At 44.8% G+C, this 26,671-nt stretch overlaps 1 protein-coding gene across 2 annotated transcripts; it reads right to left on the bottom strand.

The window, feature by feature from the left end:
- Positions 1-155: 155 nt before the first annotated feature.
- Positions 156-25,405, bottom strand: NSG1 (neuronal vesicle trafficking associated 1). 2 transcript variants are annotated; one of them, XM_061992905.1, is made up of 5 exons: positions 25,042-25,405; positions 24,331-24,481; positions 20,782-20,898; positions 8,857-8,967; positions 156-2,776 (listed from the first exon to the last, which is right to left on the bottom strand). In XM_061992905.1, the coding sequence occupies exons 2-5, from the start codon at positions 24,457-24,459 to the stop codon at positions 2,576-2,578; spliced, it is 558 nt and encodes a 185-aa protein (XP_061848889.1). In that variant the 5' UTR covers positions 24,460-24,481; positions 25,042-25,405; the 3' UTR covers positions 156-2,575. The 2 variants fall into 2 exon arrangements, with proteins under 2 accessions (XP_061848889.1, XP_061848890.1); XM_061992906.1 differs by lacking the exon at positions 25,042-25,405 and adding an exon at positions 24,978-24,996.
- Positions 25,406-26,671: the final 1,266 nt, after the last annotated feature.

Genomic DNA, 26,671 nt, shown 5'->3' with positions numbered 1-26,671 from the left:
CACAGAAACCTTTGAAAGAGCTGCTGAGAATGCACCGAGCTGGAGCAGAGCTAAGGGAAAGGAAAAAAACCCACACGGGTCCTATCACAGTCACCCCCACAGCTGTGATGTTCAAAGGCCAGATCAAGAGAAAACTGTTGCTGTGCAAAAGCATCTACACTGTCTCAGGCTTTTATTTAATCATACCACTTCAGTACACAGTGATCATTTCGCACATGTATGACCTCTACTTCTAATCCTTTGAAACTACTCGAGTCGGAGATCAGGTTGATGTAATAGTAACAGCAATGGTAAGAAGTCAGCTGCGGCACTTTCCTTCTGGGTGAAGAGAGAATACAACACAAACAGCTTGTGCAGTGACACAGATGTTCTGGGATGGGGGAACAAAGGCAAAGGATTGACATTATTAAAGCCAAACTCTTCAAAGCACTGAAATTGGGAACAATTTGTTAACTAAAAAATACAAAACAAACCCAAAACAATCTCAAAACTAGGTGGGAGTGAGGAACCTCCCTCCTGTTAAATGGCAGGAAAAAAGGAGTTTGACTTTACGAAGCATAAGCATCTGTTTCTCCTAGCTCTTAAAGCTTGGTATTTCTTAACATTTATTGTTATGAGAAAGAAGTTGTTTCTCAGCAGCAGTTTTTATTGTCCTACATTTCAGGGGAGAAGATGGGCCATGAATCATTTCTGTGTAGGACAGTCTTGGGGAATAGATGTTTCCAGGGTGTGAGAGTGGAATGTTCTCTGTAACTACATCTGTACGAAATGTGTGTTTTGCCCTCTCTCTCCTGTGTCCTCTCTACAGGACACGCAACACGCAGCGGCCTCCTCAGGCTTTACTCTGCAGAGTGAAAATGTCAAAAGTTACATGTAGAATGACTTGTCACCCCCTAAAGCCCGTGTGTGAGGAAATGCAAATGGGGGAGGGAGGCTTTCCAGATCTTCAACTAGCTTGATATTTTCAAATGCAAAGGAAAATTTGGCACATAACTTATTGCTCTTTTTATGCATTCCACATACCAAACTGACTTAATAAAAAGCTTCTTACAGATTGCTGTGTAATGCCCATTTCACACCAAACCTTGAGTGCTAACAGTTATTTGTACCATAGGGTAGGAAAGGGGCTTGATAAAGCAATTCTGCTGGAGAAGAATAAAAGCAAAGCTGACTGTGTTTGTTCTGCTACAGAACTCAAGACACAGCCTACCCTGATCATTTCCCTGCATTTTTGTGTAGTCTCTCCCAAAAGAAAAAGAGAACTTTTGACATGTCCACTCCACCATGTCCCCTTCGAGTGCCACGAACACCATGGTGACTTGCCTCAGTGCTTCACATTGCCTTTGTTAAATTAAGATGATGTCTTTTCTGTAAGATATTTCAGATTTATAATAAAAAATGAAAACATGGTTTCACACAACGAATAGAGAAGTTTGTAATTACTTTGAAACTTTAACCTGAACCCACCCTACTATATTCTTCTACATCTCTTCCCCTCCCCAGCCACACACAGTTCTATTCTTTGCTCCATTTCACGTGTAGCTTTAAAGCAGACAGCTGTGTCACCAAATACGCTGCACTTTCACGTGTGATGCCCTGTGCTTTAAAAAGTGGCAAGCTGCAAACCATACGTAAACTAAGAGCTCCTTGGAATTAATAAAAGGGGAAGATGTTAATGTAATAAGAGTTAAATTTGGACTTGCTACTCCCTTGGTTGTATCCAACAAATTAGGCACCTGCTGTGAGCCGGCTTGCTGCCTCGCCAGGATGATGCAAAGGTGCTGTTTCCCATACAGACAGCCTGAACTGTCTCTGTTTCCTTGTCCTCACCCTCCCTCCCTCACGCTGCCTGTGTTTTTCCCTTCCCTAATGTCTATCTAGTTTGTGTTTCAGTGCACATCCTTACCAAGATGCTAAAGCCACAGTGGAAATGCAGTAAAATCCTGTTGACAGCAATAATAAAACCATTGAGCATGCCTTGTTGCAAAGAACATTATCACTTACAAATAAACAACAGTAAAGAAAATGTAAGAAAAATGCTACCTGACAGGTTCTTTCTCCCTACAAGTCATGACATTATGCCCCTGACATCATTCTTGCTTGAGCCAAACCCAAGTATTAAACACAGCTTTCAGCTAAACAAGAGATCACTCTGCTTATGGCTGGGGTGTTTCAGTTTGCAAAATGACAAAGAATTAAAAAGTTGATAAATAAGGTTCAGACAACAGAACACATGATTCATCTGAGGTCCAAGCCCTGAAAAATCCAGTGAAGCAATCTGCCAGACTCTCAATAAACTGCAAGAACATCTGGAAGGGTGGATGCTGTTAACATCGCACAGGGTGTCAGAGCTCTAAAGCGATGCCAGTTGGTTTCTGCCCATGAATGTTCTGCAGCAAGTTTTTGTTTTGGTTTGGTTTTTTTGTTTTTTTGCAAAGCAGTATCAGCAAACAGAAGCAGTTGCACCATAAACATGAGTAACCTCTAAAGTATCCATAATTATATTTAATGAAAAGTTCCTTAAAGTCCCTTAGTTACCTTCAAATGACATAGTGTTACTAATTAGCTGATCCCACTAAGCCGATTTCTCGGCAGCTTCTGTCTCCTGCTCAGACAGTTTCTCTTCGGACAGCACCGTCATCCAGGGGGACACGGAGCGCGTGATGGTTTGCTTGGCCAGGTTGTAGTGGTTTATCACTGTGTAAAACTTCCCTCGGGTGCTGGAGTCTTGTTCAGAGTAGTAGTTTTCCAACCCAGCCGGAATGCACTGATTGTTCTGCAAAGAAAACCCATCACTGACATCACCCATATGGTCACAGAATGGTAGGGGTTGGAAGGGACCTCTAAGGATCATATAAGTCCAACCCCCTTGCTCAAGCAGGTCTGGGAGCCTAGATCAGCTCACACAGGAATGTGTCCAGGCCGGTTTTGAAGACCTCCAGAGGAGGAGACTCCACACCCTCCCTGTGCCAGGGCTCCCTCACCCAAAAGAACTTTTTCATTAAGTGGAACTTTTTGTGTTCCAGCTTTTATTGTCCATTACCCCTTCCTTGTCCTATCACTGGACACTACAGAAAAAAAAGTGTGTCTCATCCCCTTGACACCTTTTAAAGCATTAATGAGCTCCCACCTCAGTCTCCTCCAGACTAAATAGCCCCAGTTCCTGCGGCCTTTCCTCATAAAGAATATGATCCAGTCTCCTGATGGTGGCCCTGCACTGGAATCTCTCCAGAAGTTCCCTGTCCCTCTTGAGCTGAGGAGCCCAGCACTGGACACAGGACTCCAGATGAGGCCTCACCAGGGCAGAGTAGAGGGGGGGCAGAACTTCCCTTGACCTGCTGGCCACACTCTTCTTGATGCATCCCAGGATGCCATTGGCCTTCTTGGCCACGAGGGCACACTGCTGGCTCACACACACCAACACCAGGTTCAGGGGAGGGGTCTGTTTTGTTTAGTCTAAGCCAGCCTTCACCTAGAGAGTTGAGCTGCAGCACACAGTGCTGTCCTACTGTGTTCAAAAAGCCCTTCCTGCAATCCTTCCACTACTCCTGTGCCCGCCAGGAAGCCCAGCTGGGTTTACGTGCCACAACAACCAGCACACAACAAACACAGTTGCCTAAAATTATTTTTACAAGTACTTAGTCTCTATTTCCAGACATATTTTGCTGTTTTTTCCTCCCCACTTTGTTCCTGGTGTTTGGACTACAGTTACACATATCTGTGTCCGACCTTTAGAGTTGCTTCAGACACTCCAATATGGTGTTTTCAGTCTGAAGGACAGAAACTAATACAGATGCATCGGTGCCAAGGCAGGAGCAGTTTTATAGCCCAGAAAAGAAGACATACAGGGAAAACACCGTCCGAGCGTGTACACGCATACCAAATACTTCACTCTTGCTTGTCAGAGATGTGGCCACCAGCAGGCTTTCAAAAAGCTGAACATTGTAGTCCCACAGCTAATGTCCCAGAAGAGCACTACCTAGAACCTGCTACATGCTCAGAGCTTTTGAAAGTGAAATACCCGATTTAGAGAGTTAAACACTAAACAGGACCCAAGCTTTGCTGGCAGCTGTGCCCATGTCACATGGGTCTCATCCAGCAGCCCTCCCAATGACAAGGCAGGACAGGCCCACAAGGCAGAGAGTTGCACTGAAGGGACAAATGAGGTGGGAAGAGCCTGTGACCCCCAGGTTCTGCTCCAGCACATCACAGCTCTTGCAAGGGCTCTGCCCTATCTGCTAGTCCAGGCATTCTTGGCTGATACTTCAGAGTGTTGGGTGCTCATCTGGGCAACTGAATTGACCCTCTAAAATATCATTTAATCATTGTTTAATCATTTCTAATCTTTAGGTTTTCTTAAAAAGAACTGTGCTGTTTGGCCTCCCTGCTTCCAGCACCAGGAGACTAACATTTATAATACTACAGTCCAGCAACCTTGAACTGTTGCTGTTCTCCTGGAACCTCGCAAACAAAACTTCATACTGGGAATTTCTAAGCACAACACCACATCCAAAAATGTCATGGTTTCTAGGACCAGATGCTGTCTCAAATCTGTCTACTGTTACTTTAGGGATGACTCTTGTCATGGGAAAAAGAAACAGAAGTGGCATTAAGCTCCAGTAGCAACAGTTTCAGATAGTTTAACTCATAAAGCACATAATGATTGGGAGAAGATCCTGCAGTTTGCCTTGGCTTAATAAAAATTTTGCATCCTAAAAATGTTAAGAGTGAAAAAAAAGCATCAAAAGGTATGAAAGACAAAAGCGAGAAGTTTTGGCAAAGCAACTGGCCTATAGGCAACCTCAGGAACCTGCCTACCCCGATGGATCCAGTCTGGTGGTAAACATAGAATCATAGAATAGTAGGGGTTGGAAGGCACCTTTAGAGATCATCCAGTCCCCCTGCAGAAGCAGGGTCACCTAGATCAGGTCACACAGGAACACGTGCAGTGGGTCTTGAAGACCTCCAAGGAAGGACACTCCACACCCTCCCTGGGCAGCCTGTGCCAGGGCTCCCTCACCTCAACAGTGAAATAGTTTTTCCTTATGTTTAAATGGAACTTTTTGTGTTCCAGCTTCATCCCATTATCTCATGTTCTGTTGCTGGATACAATAGAAACAAGGGATGCCCCAACCTCCTGATACCCATCATTTAAATATTGGTAAATATTAATGAGATCCCCTTGGATCTCCTCAGACTTGGAAGGAAGCTGCAGGAAGACTTGCAGTCAGACTGACAGTCCCCTGGGAGCAACACAGTGTCACCTACACCCGGGAGCCTCACTGGCTGCATGTTACCACATTCACCCAGGAGCCCTTTGTTCCTTATCTTTTATTAAGGTAGCAGTCAGGGCAAAACCCTCATGGCTTTGTTTAGGGGAGCACTATAAAGTAGGCAGGATCTAAGCCCAGCTAAGCAGACGCTTCTGCCCTATCAGCACTGCCATATCAACAGAGGCTTCCCCGTGGTGGGTGGGAATTCTCGTATCCACCAGCTGCTGGACTGGGGCCTAGATGGAAAATATAATAATCCAAGAACCTGGAATAGAGCTGTCTGATATGTACATTCACCTAGAGCAACCATGCCATCTTCTGAGGTATTAGCCACGCTTTATCTGGGATAACTGACACAACTTCTGATGGGACAGAATGACTAAGGAGTACACAGACACGGCCATCTCTGCAGTGATTATCTCACCCAGTCACGGGATGTAGCCACAATTCTAAATATCTAAAACGGGATGGAACACAATCAATTGATCTAATGAAATCTGCCAAGGAAATTCAAAACAAATACAATTATCAGTGCTGAACACAAACCAAGATCACTGCCAGTGAAAATTGCCACAGAATCTCGTGTTGCTTTGTGACAGGCAAAATAACTCAGTCGTTATTTTTTGTAGTCACAAACACGCACAACACCTGACAGAATAGCCTAAAGAAACACACAGCAGTTTCCATCTTGATTGCATTTTTCCTCCTGGGATTTCACCCTTCCAGAAAAAGACAGGAAAAACCTGCCCTTGTGCTCACTCCTCCTGGTGTAGCAGCCAGGGACAGTCCCTGGGCAGGCCTTGCAGCACTGGCAGTGACTGCACGAATGAGGACAACTGGTGCTGCATCCTGCCACTTGCCTGAGCCCTTCAGCTCACACAGGACGTTTCTCTCCATCCACTTTGTTTCCATGGTTCCTGGGTGGGAGAAGTGATAAGGAAGACCATGAGTAGAAACTGGGATGCTCCAGAGTCAGTTGCAAGTATCTTGGTTCTTTCACAACCCTTCTATTACAGACATTAGTTAAGGCCTTTGATGCCAGGGAGAACTCTGGTTGCCAGTTTATCTGGCTGTGTTAAGATGACTCCTTTTGTTCCCTTGACATAAAGACCCCAGTGGTATCCACCTATAAATAGTATCTTCTGTCACATTAACTTTGCTGGGTCAGATGATGGTGGTGTCCTCAGTGCACTGAAATTAGTCCGTTGTACCATCCATGAGGCTGACAGAATGCAGGTGCCTTGGCAACGAAAGCTAAACTAACAGATGCAGCATGGAGCATACTGAAGCCCTGGAGAAATCCCTCCAGGGTGTAAGTGCACTGAGGTCTCCAAGGAAAACTCTGGTGAGTCTCAACAACAGCCAGTGGAGAGTGCTTCAGAGGAAAGAGCTACTCAACAGCAGTATTAGGGCCATGTCAGAAAGCTTGAGCAAGCACCAAATGGAGGCTCGAGCAGTTTTAAGATCGCTGTACAAAGGAGAGGCAGCACCTTCTTCAGCACACCTTCAAGCCCTGGATGTGTAGGACAGCAGAAAGGCTGAAAGCACTGAAGCCTTTGGAACTGCTCCATGTATGAGGGCATCAAAGCAGGGAAGAAGTGAGGAGTCTGACTCACAGCTGCAGTAGCTCAGCCTCTATGTAGAGACTCCCATGGTACCAGGCTTCCTGAGGCAGGGCACACCTTTGTCCTTAACCAAGGAATCTCATTGGCATCCAAAGCCTGGAGACATCCCTGCCAGAGAATGATACTGAGTCCACCTGAAGCACGAAGCTGGTACAGAGAGACCTTGGTGACAAGGAGACAGGTTCCACCATCCCTCTGAGGACACCTGTGCCAAGCGACGCCGTCACGCAGCATTATGGACTCTCCCCAAAAGAGATGCAAAGGCAACAAATACAAATTCCTGGCACCACTGCTCATTTCTGGCCTTACATCATTTGCTGTGTTTCTCCTGTAAAACTCCAGAGTTCCCTGACCAGCAGTGCTGTGCCTCCTGGCGTTGTGCCATCACACAAAGCCCAGCCCTGGGAGAGGGTCATAAGAGCAGCACAGCCCTCTGTGTGCTGCACCTTACGAACAGAGCAGGAGCCGTGGGACTTCCTGCCCAGCCTCTGCTGCAAACCAGGGCCCACAGAGAGAAACCCGATCAGAACCTGTTCACAGAGTAACTGAAATACAGCTAAGAACCCGTTCTGTTCTCCCCCTAACTTCTTGCCACACTGGGAAGGAAGGAAGGACAAAAGATGCCAGAAGGCTGCAGCTCAAAGGAAAGGTTGACACGGTATGAACGGAAGCAGAAGCAGCAGACTGTTACTAAGCTTATGACAGGAGCATGGCCAGTCCTGTCAAGCCAGGATCGTATCAAGATGGGCTGGTCAGGAACATACAGTCCATATCCCAGATTTCTCAAAGCCAAGAGAAAGCCTAGGGGAAAAAAAAAAAAAAAAAAGGCCCTTGTCCCATGAGACATGAGCACAGCGGGGTTTCAGCGCTTCTCTGAGATGGCACAAAAACAACAACAGCAGAACCAAAAGCCAGAACCCCTGAGTTATAGCAAAGGACTCCAAGCACAGCAGCCTCTGCCCTTGCACCAAGGGAAAGTGGCAACCCAACCCTTACTGCCTGGAGCTAAGCGAACCCAGCAGGGCACGGCTGATGACAACTTTGGACTAGATACTTGTAAGATAATGACGTGCCTGAAGTAACAGAATCAAAGTCCTGACCAGGATCATCAAGGAGTCCTGAGGCAGCCAGCCATTCCTTCTTAAATCTTTTTGAAGATCATCCCAGGTACCTCCTTTGATTCATTATGTGACTTAAAAAAAAAGAGGAAAGAATGCCATCATCTGCTACTTTTCTTACCGAACTCCAGCCAAGTCCAACCCTGCTACATTTACAACTGAGAAATCAATGTTGCCTGTCTGACTTTCAGCCCAGGCCACAGCTGAGGAGCCAGCACTGCCATCTCCACGAATGAGGTGAGCCCCAGCCTCCTTTTCCCTTAGCACTGGTATTTTTTCCCAGTAAATGTGTCTGCCCTCTTTTGGCATCCCTTTTGGCCTCTGGCAGAAGGGCTCAGAGGTCACTGTTCTAGAACAAGAAGCTCTTTCTACAACAATAACTCTAAGGTAACTTCAATACTCTTAATGAGAACATCACTCTATTGTTTCTTTGACAAATATTTATGAGGGGTTTTTCTTTCCTCCAGGTTCATCATGCTCTTCTTTCCCAAGACACAGGAATTTGGAAGAACATGCAATATTATACCATACCACCCAACAACTGAAGGCTTTGTCCAGACAACTGCAGATGAAGGAGGTTTGAAGTGTCCTTCAAACCTCCTGGTGTTGGGTCTTTTGCTGTATTTTCAATGTTCAAAAGCATTAGCCAAATAACATTATAAAACTGTGCAACAGTACAACCTCAATTATAAATTAAGCAGAAACATAGCACAAAGCACAGCAACCTAGGAAAACAAATACAAAGTTCTAAACAGTACAGCAGGACTTAAGGTTATGCTGAAAACAACACAGAGAATGTGACACACTCTCCTGTTTTTCTAGAATGTGTACACGATTTACCTTGAAAACAAATCCTTCTGGACAGGTGTGATCATACTTGTAAACCTTGTAGACTACCAGAAATACAACACACGTTAAGAATGCGAGGGCAAAAAGGACCAGCACGGTTACCTGCAAAGAAAAAGAAAACATGCTCATGTTAGGAATGTGCTGCTTATTCTATTGCTCTTTGTAGGCAGCAGAAGGCTGCCATGAATGCACTTCTACAGTAAAAAAACAAGCAAAGGATAAAAACAGCTTCTTAATTATTGCAGGAGAACAGGGATGCAGCACGTAAGTGCTTCTACCTGCCCCTGCTCAGAGGAGGAAGCGAATGCCCTGGTCAGTGGCGCATCCTCTCTGTGCTGCAAGACTGGTTGCATTTCTCTGCAGTGGACACAAGGCCAGGACACATGGAGGTAGCCTGGGGCTGCTGCAGTATTTGGGTGATGTAAGCCTAGTTTGTGTCAGCTGGTATAAGCACGTTTGTCTTCCCTGCACCTGCCCAAGAATGGAGTTGGATAACAGTAAGGTAGCACAGGTGTCACCCAGAGAACACAAAGGTGACTGCAGCAGGGCAAGGAGAACGGATGAGACTTCCTTGCGCCTACTGGGAACATATGGATAGTTACACCAGTAGCCTGCATGCTTGGTTCCTCCCTTATTTTATAGGTTGAATCAAAACTTCTTCACCACACAGAGATTTTGCAGCACTTCCCTGCCAGATCCATAAGGCAACACACCACATTCAGCACAGGGATGGCCTTGATTGATTCTGGGGCAACTCCTCCCACAGTGCTGAGAGAGAAGCCTTTGCAGATTGCGATATGAGGAACTCACTGACTTTTCACCATGTCAAGTACCTCTCTGGTCCTGAACTTGGGCTGGTGAAAAAATTCAAGTGACACTCTAAGTTGAATCCGAAGCTAGTGTCAGTATCAAGGTAACCTTCCCCAGGGGTAAACTGCAAGCAGCTGAGACCGATAGCCTTTGAGGTCAGATAGGAAACAGAACTATCTCTATAATTACCTAACCCACTGCTAAGAGAAAGCACAAGATTTTGGCCTAGCAGTTACACTGCAAAGCTCACTAATTCAACCCCATTTTTTGTGGAAGGTGTGAGCTGTGAAAATAACATTCCTCAGAGTCCCAGATGTGCGTTTCATTTATTCTAAAGCTTCTACTGATAGACAAATGAGTAGCTCAAGGAGATTACAGACTAAGAGTGGTTGAGGGGTTTTTTTTGTTGGCAAATTAGAAAGAAGCCAGCATGTGCTATAGCATAAGAAACAGAAACAAGATTATGTGATTTAACTAATGAATACAAAGTACAATTTCATCTAAATTAAAAAGGAAGACAAGGAAGCCCGTTACAGACACCTTCTAAAAAATAATCTAGACATATCAAGGTCAATTAAGCAAACACGAATAATCTGGTATTCGAGAACGCAATGACAAAAAAACTGCAGCTTTGCCTCTTGGTCCATTCCTGATAAACATCGGAACTAACAGGGTTTACAACACCTCAGTCCATGCGTGGCAGTGGGACACACACACTGAAGCTCTGAGATTAATCTTTAGGGATGTCTCATGCTGGGGAAACAAATTTCACCCTGAGCAGACACCAGTGAGTGCTAAATGTCCTGGCTGAAACAAGGCTGGGGAGTATCATGTGGTGCTGAAACCAAGGATTTTAGAATGATTTTTATTAGACACAAAATAAGCCAAAAAAAAATGAGGGCCAGAGGAGAGACAGGGACAACTGCAGATTCAGGAAGTATTTTAGCAGAAGAAATGTCAGTATTAATGTAACAATGCTGACAGTTGAGACATGGAGCATGGACCTTTCTGGTCAACAGCAACATCTTCAGTTTCTCAAAGGAGTTACTGCATCACAAAGCCAAGAAATTTTAAAAATCGTATTCTTAATCACATTCCAAAACCCTCACACTGCCATCCCTCTTCAAAGCCCATTAGTCTTTCCCCAAGTTTATTACTCCTTTGCATACACAAAGGTTAAGATGGACAGACCACTCTTGTCTTGCCAACCCCCTATTTTCCACTCACATGTCCTGCATCCCAGAATGTCCTGCACAATCCAAGAGATGAAGTGTATTTTCCTTTCTGGTCATTCCCTGTGGCCCAGTTTAGTAACAAACAACATAACCCCCACCATTCCTGGCCAAGCCATGCCCTAGCTCAGCCCATCCCACATGTTTTTAACCGGGCCTCTCTCTTTCTTCTGTGGTTGGTTGGGACCCCTTTCTGCTTTGCCTCAGCCATTACAAGCTTGGGGCAGAGTGGCTGGAAAGCTGCCCAGAGGAAAAGGACCTGGAGGAGTTAATCAACAGCTGGCTGAACCAGAGCCAGCAGTGTGCCCAGGTGGCCAAGAAGGCCAACGGCATCCTGCTTGTATCAAAAGTAGTGTGGCCGGCAGGGCCAGGGAAGCGATTGTTCCCCTGTACTTGGCACTGGTGATGCTACACCTCAAGTACCACGTTCACTTCTGGGCCTCTCACTACAAGAAGGATATTGAGGTGCTGGAGTGTGTCCAGAAATGGGCAATGAAGCTGGAGAAGGGTCTAGAGAACAAGTCTGATGAGGAGCAGCTGAGGGAGCTGGGGATGTTTAGTCTGGAGAAGAGGAGGCTGACAGGAGACATGAGCACTTTCTGCAAATACCTGAAAGAAGATTCCTAGTAGGGTGGGGGTTGATCTCTTCTCCCCAGGAATGAATGACAGAACATGAGGAAATGGGTTCAAATTGCGCCAGGGGAGGTTTAGATTGGACATTTTTCACAAAGAGGGTTGTTAAGCATTGGAACAGGCTTCCCAGGTAGGTGGTGGAGTCACCATCCCTACAGCTATTTAAAAGACACGTAGATGAGGTGCTTAGGGACATGGTTTAGTAGTGGGCTTGGCAGTGTGAGTTCAGTGATAGGTGAAAGGCTTTTCCAATTGAAATGACTCTAGGATCCCGCTCACACACATCTACTAGGCCCTTCGCACTCTGGCTTCACCCAAACCTTGTATTTCACCTTCCAGTGTTTTCCTGTCCCCACAAGCACAACAGCCTTATTCTCAATTTCCCTCCCTGAAAGTCTATTTTTACTTCAGGCTCTAGAAAAACTGACTTCCCCAAAGCTCCTTGTCACACCCCCTAAGACCCTGCTGCCTGTGGGAGCTGTTACAGCCGCGGGCCGTCCATCCCGTTGGCGCATCCCCGCTCGCCTGTGGGGTTGCAGGACCAGGGTCACCCTCCCCCACAGCTCCAGCTGCTGTCAGGCAGTGAGGGACAGTGGGGAACCCCAAAGGAGTTCACCCTCACCCAGCGCAGCAGCTCTGCAACGCACACGTGGCACACTCCAAGCTGGTTTGGGTCCTTCCCTTCCTATGGGACACCATTCCCTTGCTCTGATAGTCACTGCTCTTTTTCTTAAAGAAAGGGCAAAAAAAGGCTAGAAAGTGGGAACAGAGAAGATAAAATTCAGATGGGATTATTGCTGAGGCTCCCCATGCCCTACAAGATATATTTCACACAGCTTTCAACAAAGGCTGCTCTCTCTAGGAGCTCAGGCCTGTGAGAAGTGGCACAGACACCAAGCAGAACAGTTGCTATGGTAGGGATCAATTCAGCTCATATTTGTCCTCCACAGACAGGAATAAACAGTTCAAAATGCTTTGAAAAATCTTCTCGAATCTCAGAGCATTTTAATCACATTCCCTGGCCATCCTAGTAGCAGGAAATAGTAGAATCCTAACACTATTTGTGAGCTGTAACCATTCTGACATACAGAAGCTGCCTCAGGAACACACTGCAAAGCTAACAAGCTATTCTGTAGTTGAGATAAAAAATTAGACAATAGAAAAAGATCTGAATTTCCACTACTACTGCAGGATCACTCTCTCCAAAGCTCTAAAACTGTTCTGGAAAGTAACTGTGTTTTTTGAAAGAGGCCAAAAGCTGAGTGTTGTGTGAATGGCTGGAGCCTGGCAAGTTGCAGAGCCACAGCCCCGGGGCTCAGCTGCTGAGACATAGAGCATTTACCTGTTCCAGTGACCTCCTCCAGTGGAGCTGGGAGTTCTCACTGCTCATACAAGTCACATTCTGCACAGTTCTTTCATTGCCACACAGTAAGCCACTGTGAAGAGCTCTCAGGGCTCCTGGTTCATAATTCTCAAGCAATCTTTCTCCCTCACTTACTGTATTTCTTAATGTTACTAATTTTGGTATTAGCAGACAAATTTTTACTCTCATTATGTCCAATAACTTGCGATCATTTGCAAATCCCTAATCAAGTAATCTCTTATCTCTTCTCTTTTAAAAGAGAAGTTCCCTTCTCTTGCCACCCTTCAGGATACAAGTAACTTGTGTGTAAGTAAAAGACAACTGCACATGCAAACAACACAGATGGAGACAAATCCATCACTGGATTCCAAGGTGATTGCAATCACCTGTTAATCCAAATCCACTTCTCTCCTATAAGCCGAAAATCCTTCTCTTCCTCCTAACAGCCTTTTTCCTTCACTCTTATAATAACACACCACTGATGGTCCACAATTGTGAGACCCTCCCAGGTTCAGTTCATAACTGAAGGCAGTCAGCTTCTCACCCCACCAGTAACACAGCATGACTCGACCTCTCTGCTTTACCTTCTGAGGTCTTTCAGAAATAAGAGTATGGAAAGAGGGAAGGTGACAAGCTGCTCTTTAAACCACAAGCACTACCAAAGCTGTCATTTTACTGCTTTCTTCCACAGCATTTTTGCACACTCATTATACTCTCTTCCTCCTACTGAGGCATAGCTGCCACTTGCCCCCTTCCTCTGTTCAAGGGAGGAGACGATGTAACACAGAAGCGCCACTCTGTTCTGGAAGGAAATCTAGATTCTCTTCTCTCTGTGGTGGCTGAGTGCAGGACCCCACACAGTGGGAGCAGAAGTCTTCTGAATTACTGTGATCATTCACTGCCACATACACCCTGCAGAACTCCAAGGTAACTGTTCACACCACAGGAATTATGAGTTTTTTTAATACTTTCTATGAAATAACTACAAGATGGCACAAACAAACATTTCTGTTAAGTAGGAACTCAAAGTGTGGTTTTGTTTTCATCTTGAGAGTATCCTTTAAAGTTGGTTTTAAGGGGATCTGGCAGCAAAACTAAGTGAACAGAAAAGAAGACAAGATATTATGTATGTGGAAGATTTTTTAATAGATTGTAAGTGAAGAGCAGAAGAAGGACAACGTCTAGCCAGAAGCCATTATGGTAATCAAAATGAGAGATGACTAATGAATGAAAGAAGTGTACCCACAGCAAAAAAAACCCCCACAACCCTATCTTCAGAATTTGTAAGCATTCAGCCAAACAAATGAAACTCACCAGGCCTGACAACCACAATAACATGTACACAGCTAGTGATAAGGCTTTACCATCAACACCTGGTAGATCTTCCCAATCAGTCCATCCTACTTTGCTAGAGCTGCAAAACACTGCAAGCTGTATTTTCTCTGCCTGGCTACTGCAGCCTCCTCCTTCCTCACTTCACCAACATTCATTGTGCTCCCCTTTTAATCAAGCTGGCATATTACAGCAAAATTCATCAACAGCACTCACTGTCTCTGCTTCTCTCCACATCTCTTCCCAGCTCCTGGCCCTTTCTGAACAAATCACAAGCCACATTTCAAAGCATGCACAAGTCTATCCACTTTGTTCCTCTTAGCTTTATCTTGCTCCTTTTTGCCTGTATCCCACAGTCCCACTAAAGCCCGGGTGCAATCTGGTTTTCCTCTGCCTTCACCTCCCACCTTTCTCATCACACCTCTTCCTCTTGCCTGAAATTCTTTCATTAACCCACTCTCACCATGCTGGTCTGCACAGCCTTCCTTCACGCTTCTCCTTCCCTTGTGCACCTTTCAGCACACAAACCCACCTGGGAGCATTCCTGATATTACGAGAAGTGGAACTAAAGTGGAACTAACAAGACATTCAGTAATTTTCACCGCTCAATCACTAGCACTTGGTCACATCTTATCTCTGCTCTACATCTACGCATTATCTATTTCAATTGCAGCCACTTGAGAACACAACATTCCTTCCTGATTTGTCGATGAAGTGCGAGGCACAGACTTAGTGCTAACTCCAAGCAAGAAGAGTGAAGACACACTTTTATAAAGCACCTTTCATACCAAGTGATTTACAACCAATTTATGCCTTGCTCACCAGTGAAACACAAAGCCCTCTGGGATGAAATACAGCAACTCTTCACAACCATTTAGGATGGGAAATTAAGATTACTGCTATCCAATTTAAACTACAAGAGAATTTTAGGCAGGTAGACTGTAATTACAATAGATTGTGTCTGGCTACATCCCACAGAATAAAATTTGTAAAATATCACACTGGCTTCCCTGCAAATGGCCATGACCTCCATTTCACCTCTCCCCACTGCAATTCTGCATCTCCAGCTGCACAATGCCCTCTACCAGTGTGTCAGAGAACACTGGGATCAGCTCTCCACTGCCACTAATATTCCTGCTTTTCCAAAATCATATTCTTGCTTGCTATTACCTGGGCCTGTCCCTAGAAGTTTACATGCAAAACATGTCTGAAACGATGCACTTCAAGGATTGAGAAGTGTTCAGAAGTGTTGAAATAAATGGCTGCATGAAAGAACAAAAGAAACGTTCACATCTTCACCTGCAACATTTGACTTGTGTTCCTTTACAGAGCAATCCAAATTATACAGAACAAGTTGGTACAAATTTCCTTCCTGCTATGGAAATATATTTACATAATCAAGATGACCGGTGACTTAAAAGACAACCTCATTTTAGAACAGTATTTCTAACACCACATGTCATGTTTAGCTATATGACTGGTATCTAAATATTAAACTCAACTTCTTCACCAGAACATTCCTATCAAACCTTTGTGCTCACAGAGGATCATAATTTTGGGGTAGAAAAAGCAGGTGAAATCAAAAGACTGCCCTTCTCAAACAGAGATGACAAAGAGGAGGAGAGAATTGGCTTGGGTACTTGGAAAAGACTGGGAGTGGCAGCAAGAAAGGCAGACAGATTAGTGAAGAACAAGAACTGAAAAGAAGCCACAGACCCAGTGCTTATTAACAGCAGCAGTGCAAGAAAACAGAACCAGTCTGCAAGGGAGTCGATTAATGAAACCCCAAGGAGATGCTGTTAGACGGAAACAGGCAACAAGGCAGTGCCCTTGAGAGTCTACCGCTGCGGCTTAACACAGCTGCTCATGACAGTGTTCCCATTATCTTCTATCACATGGCACACCCTGTATTAGTTTCTTAACTATAAGGATCTGAGGAAGCAGTTCAAGAAACCCTGTGGCCCTGGGACAAGAACCTGCTCCCTTCCCACATAAACCCAGAAGATATTACTGAAGCCAGGAGAAAGGTTTCTACAGAAGAGGAAAGGCTATACAAAAGCATTACATCTGGAGAGACTCCACACATCTTTTGTGCCACCAGTGTTGCTGGTTCTGCTCCAAGGAAAGACTTTCCAGTGGATATGCCGGCTGCAGGTATCTGACTGAGGCATCCGCTTAAATCTTCCAGCTCTGACTGGAAAAAAAATCCTTTTAGCCAAAAAATGTAGCAGGAGTATTGTCAATGTCATATCAGGGAATTATTAAACTTTTTTTTTTCAAATGGAAGAACGACAGCTGCCATGCAGTGCTGTTACTTGCATCAACTGTTTTGAAACTGCAATTACGTTGAAAGAAGAATCTCCTTTATTGTCCTTCCTTGAAGTAGTAATGGCAAGATTCAAAGCCTGCCAAATGCTTACACTCAAGAGCAACTTTAATCCTGTGAGTAGTTTAACTGAAGAAAACAGAACTACTCCAGGCAGTAAGTACCTGTCACTCTTCCAGAACTGACAGACATATAATACACTTAAGGAAGTGCTGTCCTGTACGAGAATCAGCTGACATCTTGTGCACCTAACAGACTTTTTAAGTGGGAGCAAAGAGCTACTCAATACACAGAGTAATCACACAGAAACAGAGAGGAGTATTTTCTTTATCTCTGATGACTTTTGCAGCAATAAAGATCATTGGTGTTACTAAGAAGGACTATAAAAGCCTTGAGGCAGAATTATGTTTTAAAGAATGCCTCCTTTAAGATAGGTATTTAAATATATATGTCACTGTCATTTTTCTCAGTCGTAAATTCCCAGGTTAAACTGTGAGAACTGATTCTGAAAGGAACTCTCCATCCCTCTTTCATTACCTCATGCAGACATTTCAACAACTGCTTGCTACTCTATAGTACACGGCTTGCACCATATGGTCTTACCACAGAAATAAGCTTGAGGCTTTGGCTGTGCAGAGTTAGATGCATGTAGAGATGTCAAGGATAAAGTCTGAAGAATTGGACTGCCTTTGAATAGAAGCAAATGCTTGAAGGCATACCACAGCCTGGGTTTACCTAAGGGCTTGAAATTTACTGGGAAACATAAGTGCTTGCTTTCAGAGTACTTCTAAATGTTCTTTATTCAGGTTTCCCCAACAACAGAAAAATAAATCTCATGCTTTGATATAACAGACTTTTTAGAAATTGGTGGGTTTGTCCACAGCACTCAATTGTAGCCAAATTCAGTGGCTGCCAAAACAGCCATCCCACCACAAAATCCAGTCACAGTTTGTAAAAAACTCTACTGTGTCAACAGAGGAGGCAAAGGTAAAAACACTACCATCAATTTTCTCCTGCAATAGCTTCCTCCTATGTCCTGATTCATAAGACTCCTTCAAAATGGCCTTTCCAGCCTTGTTGTGTTATTCTGTACAGCGGACAACTTGCAGGAGATAAAAAAGTCTTCCTTGTTCAAAGTGGCTTTCCAGATGTGAAGGACTAATTCCCACATTAGTCTACACTGTTCAAAGACCAAAAGCAAGACTTCTATTTCTCAATGAAAAATAACCTTCAGTGAAAAAATCACATCTTTCTCGATGTGATTAGTGCCATAAAACTAAGTTAAGACAACAGGGTTCTCAGAGTCAGGGAGTTGTCACGTTCTTCTGACAGGTTCTGATTTGAATTCAGAATGTGGCTTTCTCCAGGAAAATTATACTTGCAGTTTCTTTTGTAAACATTCTCCGCTGTGTTGTAATAACTGTGGTAATGTGGATGGAATGAAGAAAATACGTTTTATAATTTCTTATTCACCCAGCTGCTAAAAGACCAAATGATCTACATGACATATGGAGTCGCTTCATTTGTTATAATGTACAATTCCTCAAGAAAAACAGCTTTAGATGATCTGCACTGCTGAATCCCAAAAATGCAATCTGCTTTGTCCTTACTTAAGGAGTGCATCTTAGAATACACATGTGAATTATTTGTAAATATGACTGACTCTTTTTATTTTTAGCATGGCATTTGTGGCGAGCTCATGCATCGGTGAGGTACAATACTGAAGTCATTAAAATGGCATCTGAAGCTTTTTTCATGAACACAAGCCAAAGTCAATATCTCACCAGTTAAATAATGCATTTCATAATTATAGCAAATATTTAATTTTCAAACAAATATCCTTTTGCTCTCTCAGAATCAACAGCAGCAGTTAACATGATGGTTCACAATTAATAAGGACCCAGGGGAAAATCTCACACAATCAGTACTTTTCATCTACATATTTATGAAATTTCATCAATTATTCATGTAATATTTACTACTGGGAGTAGTGAATATGACAATCATCCCCGCTGGAGAACCAGTCACCTCTCTTCAAAATGTTGCAAGCTGCATAATTCAATTCTAAAACTGTTACAGAGAGATTAAGGGACATTTTTAGGACCTGAATGTTCTGTACGGAACTATTGTTTTCAATTAACTGAACCACAATTTTCCTAATTGATCAACCCACACACTCTTCTTTAGAAGCCTAAACTTACAGCCACTGTGTGAATCACCCTGCAATTCCCAAGAGATACCAAATCTTACTGAAAACCTCTCTCTGATGCAGTAGTTACCTAGCAGCAAAACCTAGCAACCCTGTAGCATGAGATTAATCCCAGAGCGATCATCATAAAGTAATATCTAAACGACATTTTATTGAAGTATCCCATCCAAAGGTATATAAAAATGCAACACAGAAACACTCAGGCTTTTAAATGCTCAGCTACACAAATGAGAAAAGACTACCCAACAGCACAACAAGCTATTTGTTTGTTCTCCAGCAAGGCCTCATTTGCTCAGCTCTCCCAACAAAGACAGAAAGAACACAGACGTACAAAGGGATAAATAAAACATTTACATTCAACTAAGATGTTAAAAATCTTTCCTCATCTACCATTTAACGTTCAAGCAATATCCTTAGTCCCTACAGTTAGTGGATATGCACAAAATTCCTCAGGTACAGGTTCTGCCCAGTTGCTAGGAACCTAAGTCCTACCAGAGTACTCAAACAAAACACTTTCTCTTCTCCAACACAGTAAGCATTTTCAGATCACCTTAGCAGGACCAGGACACACAGAAATCTGCATCTCACCCAACAATACAGCATGTACATCCCTCACCTGAGAGAACCGGGATTGCTGTCAAAATGGTGCTATGATGCCCAGAGGAGAAAGAGAGGTTAGTTAGAATGCAGCATTTTCCCTGAGGGATGGGATGTCCTTGCTCCAAATGAGGTAATACAAAAACTGGAACAAGGTTTCTTACCTCCTTACTAAATCCCTGCCAGACCCCACAACATCTCTGATTAGCTATCGGGGGTGGTTCTCCTCACAGCTTACAGGGAACCTACACGCTTCATTGCATGGCTGAAGCCTCCACCTACACCCAAAACATTGGTCCTGGCAACACTCTGACAAGTTCTTTTGCAAATGTAGCCTCAAGGGTCTGTCCCCTCCTCAGGCCTTCACTTTGTTGGTTGAGTGTGGTCCGATTCCACAGAGCAGTAAACACTCTTGTAAAGGTGGGCTTGGGCAGCTCATGGAACCACGAGTCAGGCGCAACAGAACTTGAGTCTTCATTGTGCCCTAAAACTCCTGTCACACAAACAGAAGTCAGAGGTGTGCAATACAAAGGGAATGAATACCTCTGCTGAAACTCTGGTTTTTTCCCTCCTTCTAAATGTTAGGCTTTCCAGATGTATCTGTACTTGCACACTGAACAGTGTGGTTGACTACTGTTTAAAAATGCTTTGGGTAAGATGCCAAATTAATAGCACTCAAAGTCTTCCTTTATTAAGAGAACAAGCTGAAGAGCCAACTTCCCTGCTTTGCTTTACTTCCATAGAGCCAGAAAACCTATTCTCCAGTGAGAAGGGGAGAGGTAATTCAATTCTTGCACCACTTAATCTCTCAGCTTTCCTCTGGGACTACAGAAGGGAGTCACAGGGGTGAGGACACTAAAGAACAGATATAAGACAGATTCTTGCCGAACTGCCATCTGCCAATAGACCTAAGATACAACTGGACCAAGAAAACTGATAGCAGAGACGTCTGGTACACATCCCTCAGCTGCCAAGTCATACATTTAACTATAAAAAAGTATGTAATGGACTATGACGGTGCTTTTAAGACAATGGTTTGGCCATGATGAAAAACAAGCTAAAAAGAAAACAAATACTGTTGTGGTTCTTTACCACTAACAGGAGCTTTATCTGTGCCGTGAGCTACCTGCACACAGCCCACACACACTCTTGGCCAGCCACATTCTGAAACCCACACGCTGATAGAAGTGCTTTCTGAATTCATTTGCCAGTGAGGGATTACAACCAAGATTCGTTTCTGCTTCTAATTGCTAAATACTGAACTACTGTAACATTGAATTTCTTTTTCTCATGTCCTACCCACAACAACAGCCACTCTGTCAGTTGTGGCCAGTTTTGACCATGATGAGAAACTGACTTTAAGGACTTCTGTGAGCATGACTCAGTCATTAACATCTTAGATAGCAGTGCTTACCTTAAATCTTTCTGAAACCCCTTCAGTGATGCTGATTGTGAATTCAGCTATTTTAGGAGTACGGAACTTTCCCTTCTTGCGATCGGGTTCATATTCTGTTTTCGTTTTGACCACAACCTTTAAAACAAAACAATAATTGTAAAAGCTGTCTTACTCAACCCTGCTTTTACCTGCTTACAAGCACATCTAACACAACATTGTGCTCCTTTCTTTTGTGTAATTCTTCTTTGGAAGTTCTAATCTGTTAGTTATTTTTCCAGTCGTACCAATCATCAACTAAATTATCTCTCAAAGTGGTTTGGACGGACCTATAGGAAGACTTGTTATGCCACACTTTCACAAACTGCTGTACTAGGCAAGCATCTGCTGAGTTCAAATCCAAATCACAAAGCTTCCCATTTTGTACAGTTTCAAAATAGCCACCTCCCTTTGCTTCAGGAGATCTCATTAATGGGATTTCAAATTGGAGACCAATGGGATGAGATGATTATTCAAGAATGCCCATAGAAACCCAGCAGAGGATGATGCCACCAGTAGCCATGTTCTTTGACGGTAGGATTTTGAGTTTAAAAGAAGTGAAACGACCGATCTAGAATGACATATTCGCTATGTGCTAGACTATAGCTCTTCACACTCTTTATTTTTAACATCTAACTCTTAAATTATCAGCTGCAAGCAGCAAGATGCATGCAAATGCTTGTGTTAATGAGGTAATTTCAGCTTGTTTCTTGCTATGAGCTACTGCCCCAAGCTACACAATTTAGCACCTTACCTGTGTTCCTAAAATACTCCTTACGTCAGTCATATCTCCAGTGCTCTCCCAGGCATTCTAGCCATATGAAATTCTCACATACCTAACCTATTTGCCTCATTTTTGTCTTCTACAGTTTTTCAAGATCTTTCCCAAAGTATCACTCTCAAGGCAGGGTGCAGTTTACCATATTGATGGTGCCGATTACATTTTGCTCAACCTTCCCTGTTCCGAAGAATAAATATGTAGACTCTTCGATTTTTAGAACCAGGTTGTATCTTTAGAGCTGCCTGTAGTATCAACAGAAATAATATTATTCTGAAATTCCTATTGTGATGCTTACAGGGAGCCAGGCACTGAAACTAAAGGTCTGAGTTCCCCTCTCCTCACTTCTCTGAAATGGTATCTAGAATGTGTAACTCTACCTATGCTCAGTACTACAGAGTTTATTAGACACTTTGGCAGCATTACACATATATGTGCAGGACATAGGTTTAGAAACTACTTTATCTATTTTCAGCTATAATGATTAAGATAATCGTTGTTAAACTTTACAACTGCCCAACAGCATCATGCAAGTAAACTAACTGAAGATTTCTGGAATGCTTTTTAACATTTTAATTGCCTTCCTCCCCCCTTTAACCTTGCATAATGTCAGGCAACTCAAATCACATTCAGCTGACACTGAACATACAGTTCTATCTGCTTGGTTATGTAATGTCTTCTTTTGTTTAACATACCTAAATATGAATTTAAAACAGTTCATCCCTTTAATTTAGAACCTGTCAAAACCATCACATTCTTAGTGCTGTAGTCACTACTGTTCAAGAAGTTATGCTTCACTGCCATGCTGGAGCTTTGTAAATGAATATTAAGCATAGATATATGAAGTATGTACTCCTATTCATTATACATGAGTGCCTTTGTACTTCAGAATTTGATCCATGTGTCAATCTTGACTTAACACTGTTTCTTTTTTTCACATCAGTTGCCCTACTACCGCCTCTTGAGTCTGTGGCAATCAGTAAAGACACATTGGCATGACTAACCAGACAGTCACAGAAGGAAATCAGTGGGATCAATAAATGCACGTTTTTATTTTTCCCCTTTACCTTTGCAAAAGGACACAAAAGGAAAGCTAACACACAAATAGAGAGTGGAAAGAGAAGAGGAGACAATCAAGTCTCCATTTCTCTAAGCTCCTAGCCCAGTCATTTATTTCCTTTCACGCAAGGCAAATACTGTGAAGGTGGGAGGAGTTCTGCCCCTTTCTAGTGGGAGCAATCAGACAGGCACAGAACCTCCTGGATTGACTACAGAGGTCCTGCTCAGGTTAAACCTATTACCACAGAGGTTCCTAGTTCATATATCTGCTTAGGAGTGCAGCAACAGAACAAATTCCTTTGGACGTTTGTCCTTGGTAATCGGTTCTATCCAGTCACCAGTTGGCAGGCATATCAGACACAGTAAGACTTAACTTGTTTTAAAGCCTTGGGGTGCAATTTTGTCCCCAGTTACAAGATTTACGCCCATGTAACCAAGGACAGAAAATGGACCCTCAGGCTCTCCAACAGCTGTTACAGCTTATTGCATTTATGCCTGCCAACTGGTCACCATACACAACACAGACCAAGGCTGATAGCAATTAAAATGGAGGTCACAAATTTGTTTTGCCCACAAGGAACACTCCACTGAGGTAAATTTCAGAAGCTAAAATTCTTCACCCCAGGATAAGACTATGTGATGGGGTGTTTTTTTTGGAGCTATGAGGAACATACAGCTATCAGTTTATCTAGAAGTAGAATTGAGCTCGTGGAAGAGCCAAAACCAAAAATCAGCATGAAGAGATGGATTACTGACCATTTCCATGATAAATTTTGTATTCTTCAAAGACTGCAAAGGTGTTTTGACAGATACCTGTGAGAAATGGGCAAGTCAATACCCTACTAAAATAGGATACTGAAAAACAGGACACAAATACCTGAAAAAGTATCCTACTACTGTATACCTTACAGGTAGTAACACTCAATTCTTTATTATGAGGAGAATAAATGTATTTACAGGCTACCACATGACCTTCCCAAATCCTCAAAATTAAATCCTTAGTAATCAAGCCAAGTAATGAGGCACGTAGGATGTCCACTCCCCTTCCAACCTGTAAGCAGTACATTGGACTGTCCCCTTCCAGCTACAGAGTATCCAAATCACCTATTTGGAGGGGTCTGAACCGAATTAAGTTGCCAAGGAGAAAGCTCAATAGCCTGTTCTCCTTTCATTATTTCAGCTTGTCGGGGGCTAGCGTTAAATTCCTACTGAAGCAGAGAAGGAACATGGAAGTTCTTTCTCTCTGTGGCCAGTTTGCCTATGTATATCTTGCAAAGAAATAAAGCAGTGCTTTATTCCACGCCCCCCTCCATTAGGAAGGCAATTTTCTGGACAGGGAAAATTCACAGAGAACACACAATACCTCCCAGATACAAAAAAAGATATGGAATAGGAAGGGCTACAACAATACAGCATAGAGAAGCTTGTATTTGTATATTAACACATTTCATCCAGCACTATTGCAATCTAATACACTTATTGGTAATATTTCTCACTACTCTATAACGTAAATCAATACCACTGAGTTTTCATTAGCTTAACTGTTTTTTCTGCCCCAAGAGAGAATTAGCATTCCTTAAAATACCCCATATTACTCAGCTTTCTAAGCTGCTCGTTACATGTAACCTATTCTTTTGTTGTTTGCCTGAGATTTGGGTGTGATTCTCTAGGGTGTAAACTAAAGCCTACTGTACCTTATCAGGAGGCGGGAACTGGAGCTGATTGACATCCAGGGGTGTGATCAGGGGGATGGTGTCAAATCCATCCTCCAAAAGGGGCTGCTTTGTGCTCTTGTCGCTGAAATTATTCCCCAGTTTCACCATTCTTCTAGGATAGAAGGATTATCTGCCGGCACACACAGGCACACACGCACAGAAATGAAAATGTCAGGAACTCGGGCTACACCAGACCCTTCCCCAGCCCCGGGGCACCCGAAATACCTTACAGGGGGAAAAAAAAATTAAAAAAAGATAAAAGACTATGTGTTGGTGGCGTTTGGGGAAGTAAGAACGATGGACAGCGCTTTTACTATCAAAGGGGGTAAAAAAATCCCACCATAAACCACCCCAAACAAAAAAATCCAAAAGCACCCCAAAATCTCCGACGCGTCAGCCTGACCCGAGCGACAGCTTCCCGCCCAGCCCCGGGGCGGCATCGCCCCTCACCCGCCGGGGCGGTGGGCTCCGGTGCCGCTCCCAGCCCTACCGCCGCGCCCCGGCTCCCCTCGCTGCCGCGGGGCTGTGCCCGCCAGCCCCCCGCGCCCTGCTCACGCCACGGCGCTCCCCGGCCTCCCCTCACAGGGGCAACGGCCCCCGGGGCGGGCGACGCCGCCGCCGCTCGCCGCCGCGGCTCCCGGCCCTCCCGCAAGGGCCGGCGAGGCGTGAGGCGGCGGCCGCGCCACTCACCGCCGCGGCTCCCGGCCCTTCCTCGGGGGGCGGCGAGGCGTCGTTCCGCCGCGGCCCGCGCAGCAATGGCGGAGGGGGGGTGGGGGGCGAGGCGGCGGTTCTCCCGCGGCGGGGTGACTCTGGGCGGCCGCAGCGCCTGGGCCGTGACGCAGCCGCCGCTTGGCTGAGGGCAGCTCTGGAGCAGCAGCACAAAGGGCCCCCGCGGGGATGAGGCGGGCGGCTCCCCCCAGCCGGCTACTGGCGCAGCGGCAGCAGGTGGAGGAGGAGGCGGCGGCGGGACGGGACGCGCCGCCCTCCGCGCCCCTCCCCTGGCGAAGCCGCACGGCACCGTACGGTACGGTACGGTATGGTACGGGCGGCGGCTGCCCGTGCCCTGCGCTGGCAGCCGCCCGTGCGGGCGGGGCCGGGGGCTTACTGCCCTGCCCCTCACGGCAGCCACTTGTCCCTCCAGGGTGGCCTCTGGGGCGGGGCAGCTCCGGCCGCGGAGCCTGGGCACCGCGGGCGCGGAAGCGAGGCGGTGGCGGCCGAGGGGGACCCGGCCTCTCTTTCCCCGCCGGCGGCTCTGCGTGAGCGGGCAGACACCGCCGGCCGGTCATCACCGCTGCCGGCCGGTCGCCATCGCCGGGCAGTCATGCTTCGTCCTTAGCGCGTCTCCCCTTCCCCCTTCAGCCGTTCCCGCAGGGAAAGAGGACGAGTGTGCTGGTCAGAACGATGAGACCGAGTTTCCTCTCTGCAAAGGAGAGGAAAACTGCGATCGCTTCAAGGTAAATGCGTATTGCAGAGCTTTGCAGCCTGGCCGAGAGAGGACATCTTATGATCCCATCTGTCTTGGAGGGGTGAAAAAAGTGATTCATATTCAGTGAGCCGTCTCCTGTAACTCAAGGCAGCCCGCATGCTCACGTTGGAGTCTTGCAGGTGCATTGTTTCCAGCGTGTGGAAGGATCACCCGTGTAGGCAATGCAACAAGTGAATTGAATGGTAGGCAGCTCTTGAGAGAGGAGAGGCAGGCAGGTGCTCAGCCTGGAGCCAGTTTTATGCTTCAAAACCTACCAGCCTCCTGTCACAGGTGATTGTAAGAGCCACCCCTCTTTTCCCTTCTCTGCTCAGAGCGAGCACAAATTACAGGCACTATATTGTGAAGTATTAAAAATTAAATTGTAGAAAATGAGAGTGGCTGCAATTCGTATTCCAAATTTTCTTCATCTCAGAGCATCACTGTGTTAGTTTATTCTACCATTTGTTTTTTCTTGGTACCACATGGGGCAGGGACTAAAGGTTTTCTTGTGCTTGGGCTTCAGCTGTAAGTCCACAGAAATATTTAACAGTGATGATACCAATGTGAACTGCAGATAAAAGTCAAACCACGCAGCTCACGGCTTCTCTTATCCTAGGAACTGATACTTTGCATTTAAAAGCACCGGACACAGGTCTTGGTGGCAGAACTGGGCCTAGTTCTGAAATGGGCAAGGTTGAAATGTGTGTAGATACAGAGTACCAGAAATACTTCATCAGTGAGCCCTCCCACACAGAAGTCAGAATTTCCCATCTTTAAGGGGAATTCAGGCTTTTCTGTGCAGAGCATAGCAAGACTAAGGGTTGGATTAGTTGTTTGGGTTTTTTTTAATCTCAC

The sequence above is a fragment of the Colius striatus genome, chromosome 3, assembly GCF_028858725.1.
Source record: "Colius striatus isolate bColStr4 chromosome 3, bColStr4.1.hap1, whole genome shotgun sequence".
NCBI lineage: Eukaryota > Metazoa > Chordata > Aves > Coliiformes > Coliidae > Colius > Colius striatus.
This window is presented reverse-complemented; position numbering and strand designations above follow the sequence as displayed.

Bases quoted from the DNA above. Each gene is read 5' to 3' on its own strand.
- NSG1 (XM_061992905.1), bottom strand. From the start codon at position 24,459: ATGGTGAAACTGGGGAATAATTTCAGCGACAAGAGCACAAAGCAGCCC. The intron at 20,899-24,330 runs GTACAGTAGGCT...TTTGTTTTAAAG, and splicing joins AGTTCCCGCCTCCTGATAAG to GTTGTGGTCAAAACGAAAAC. The intron at 2,777-8,856 runs GTAAATCGTGTA...TTTTCTTTGCAG, and splicing joins CAGAAGGATTTGTTTTCAAG to AACAATCAGTGCATTCCGGC.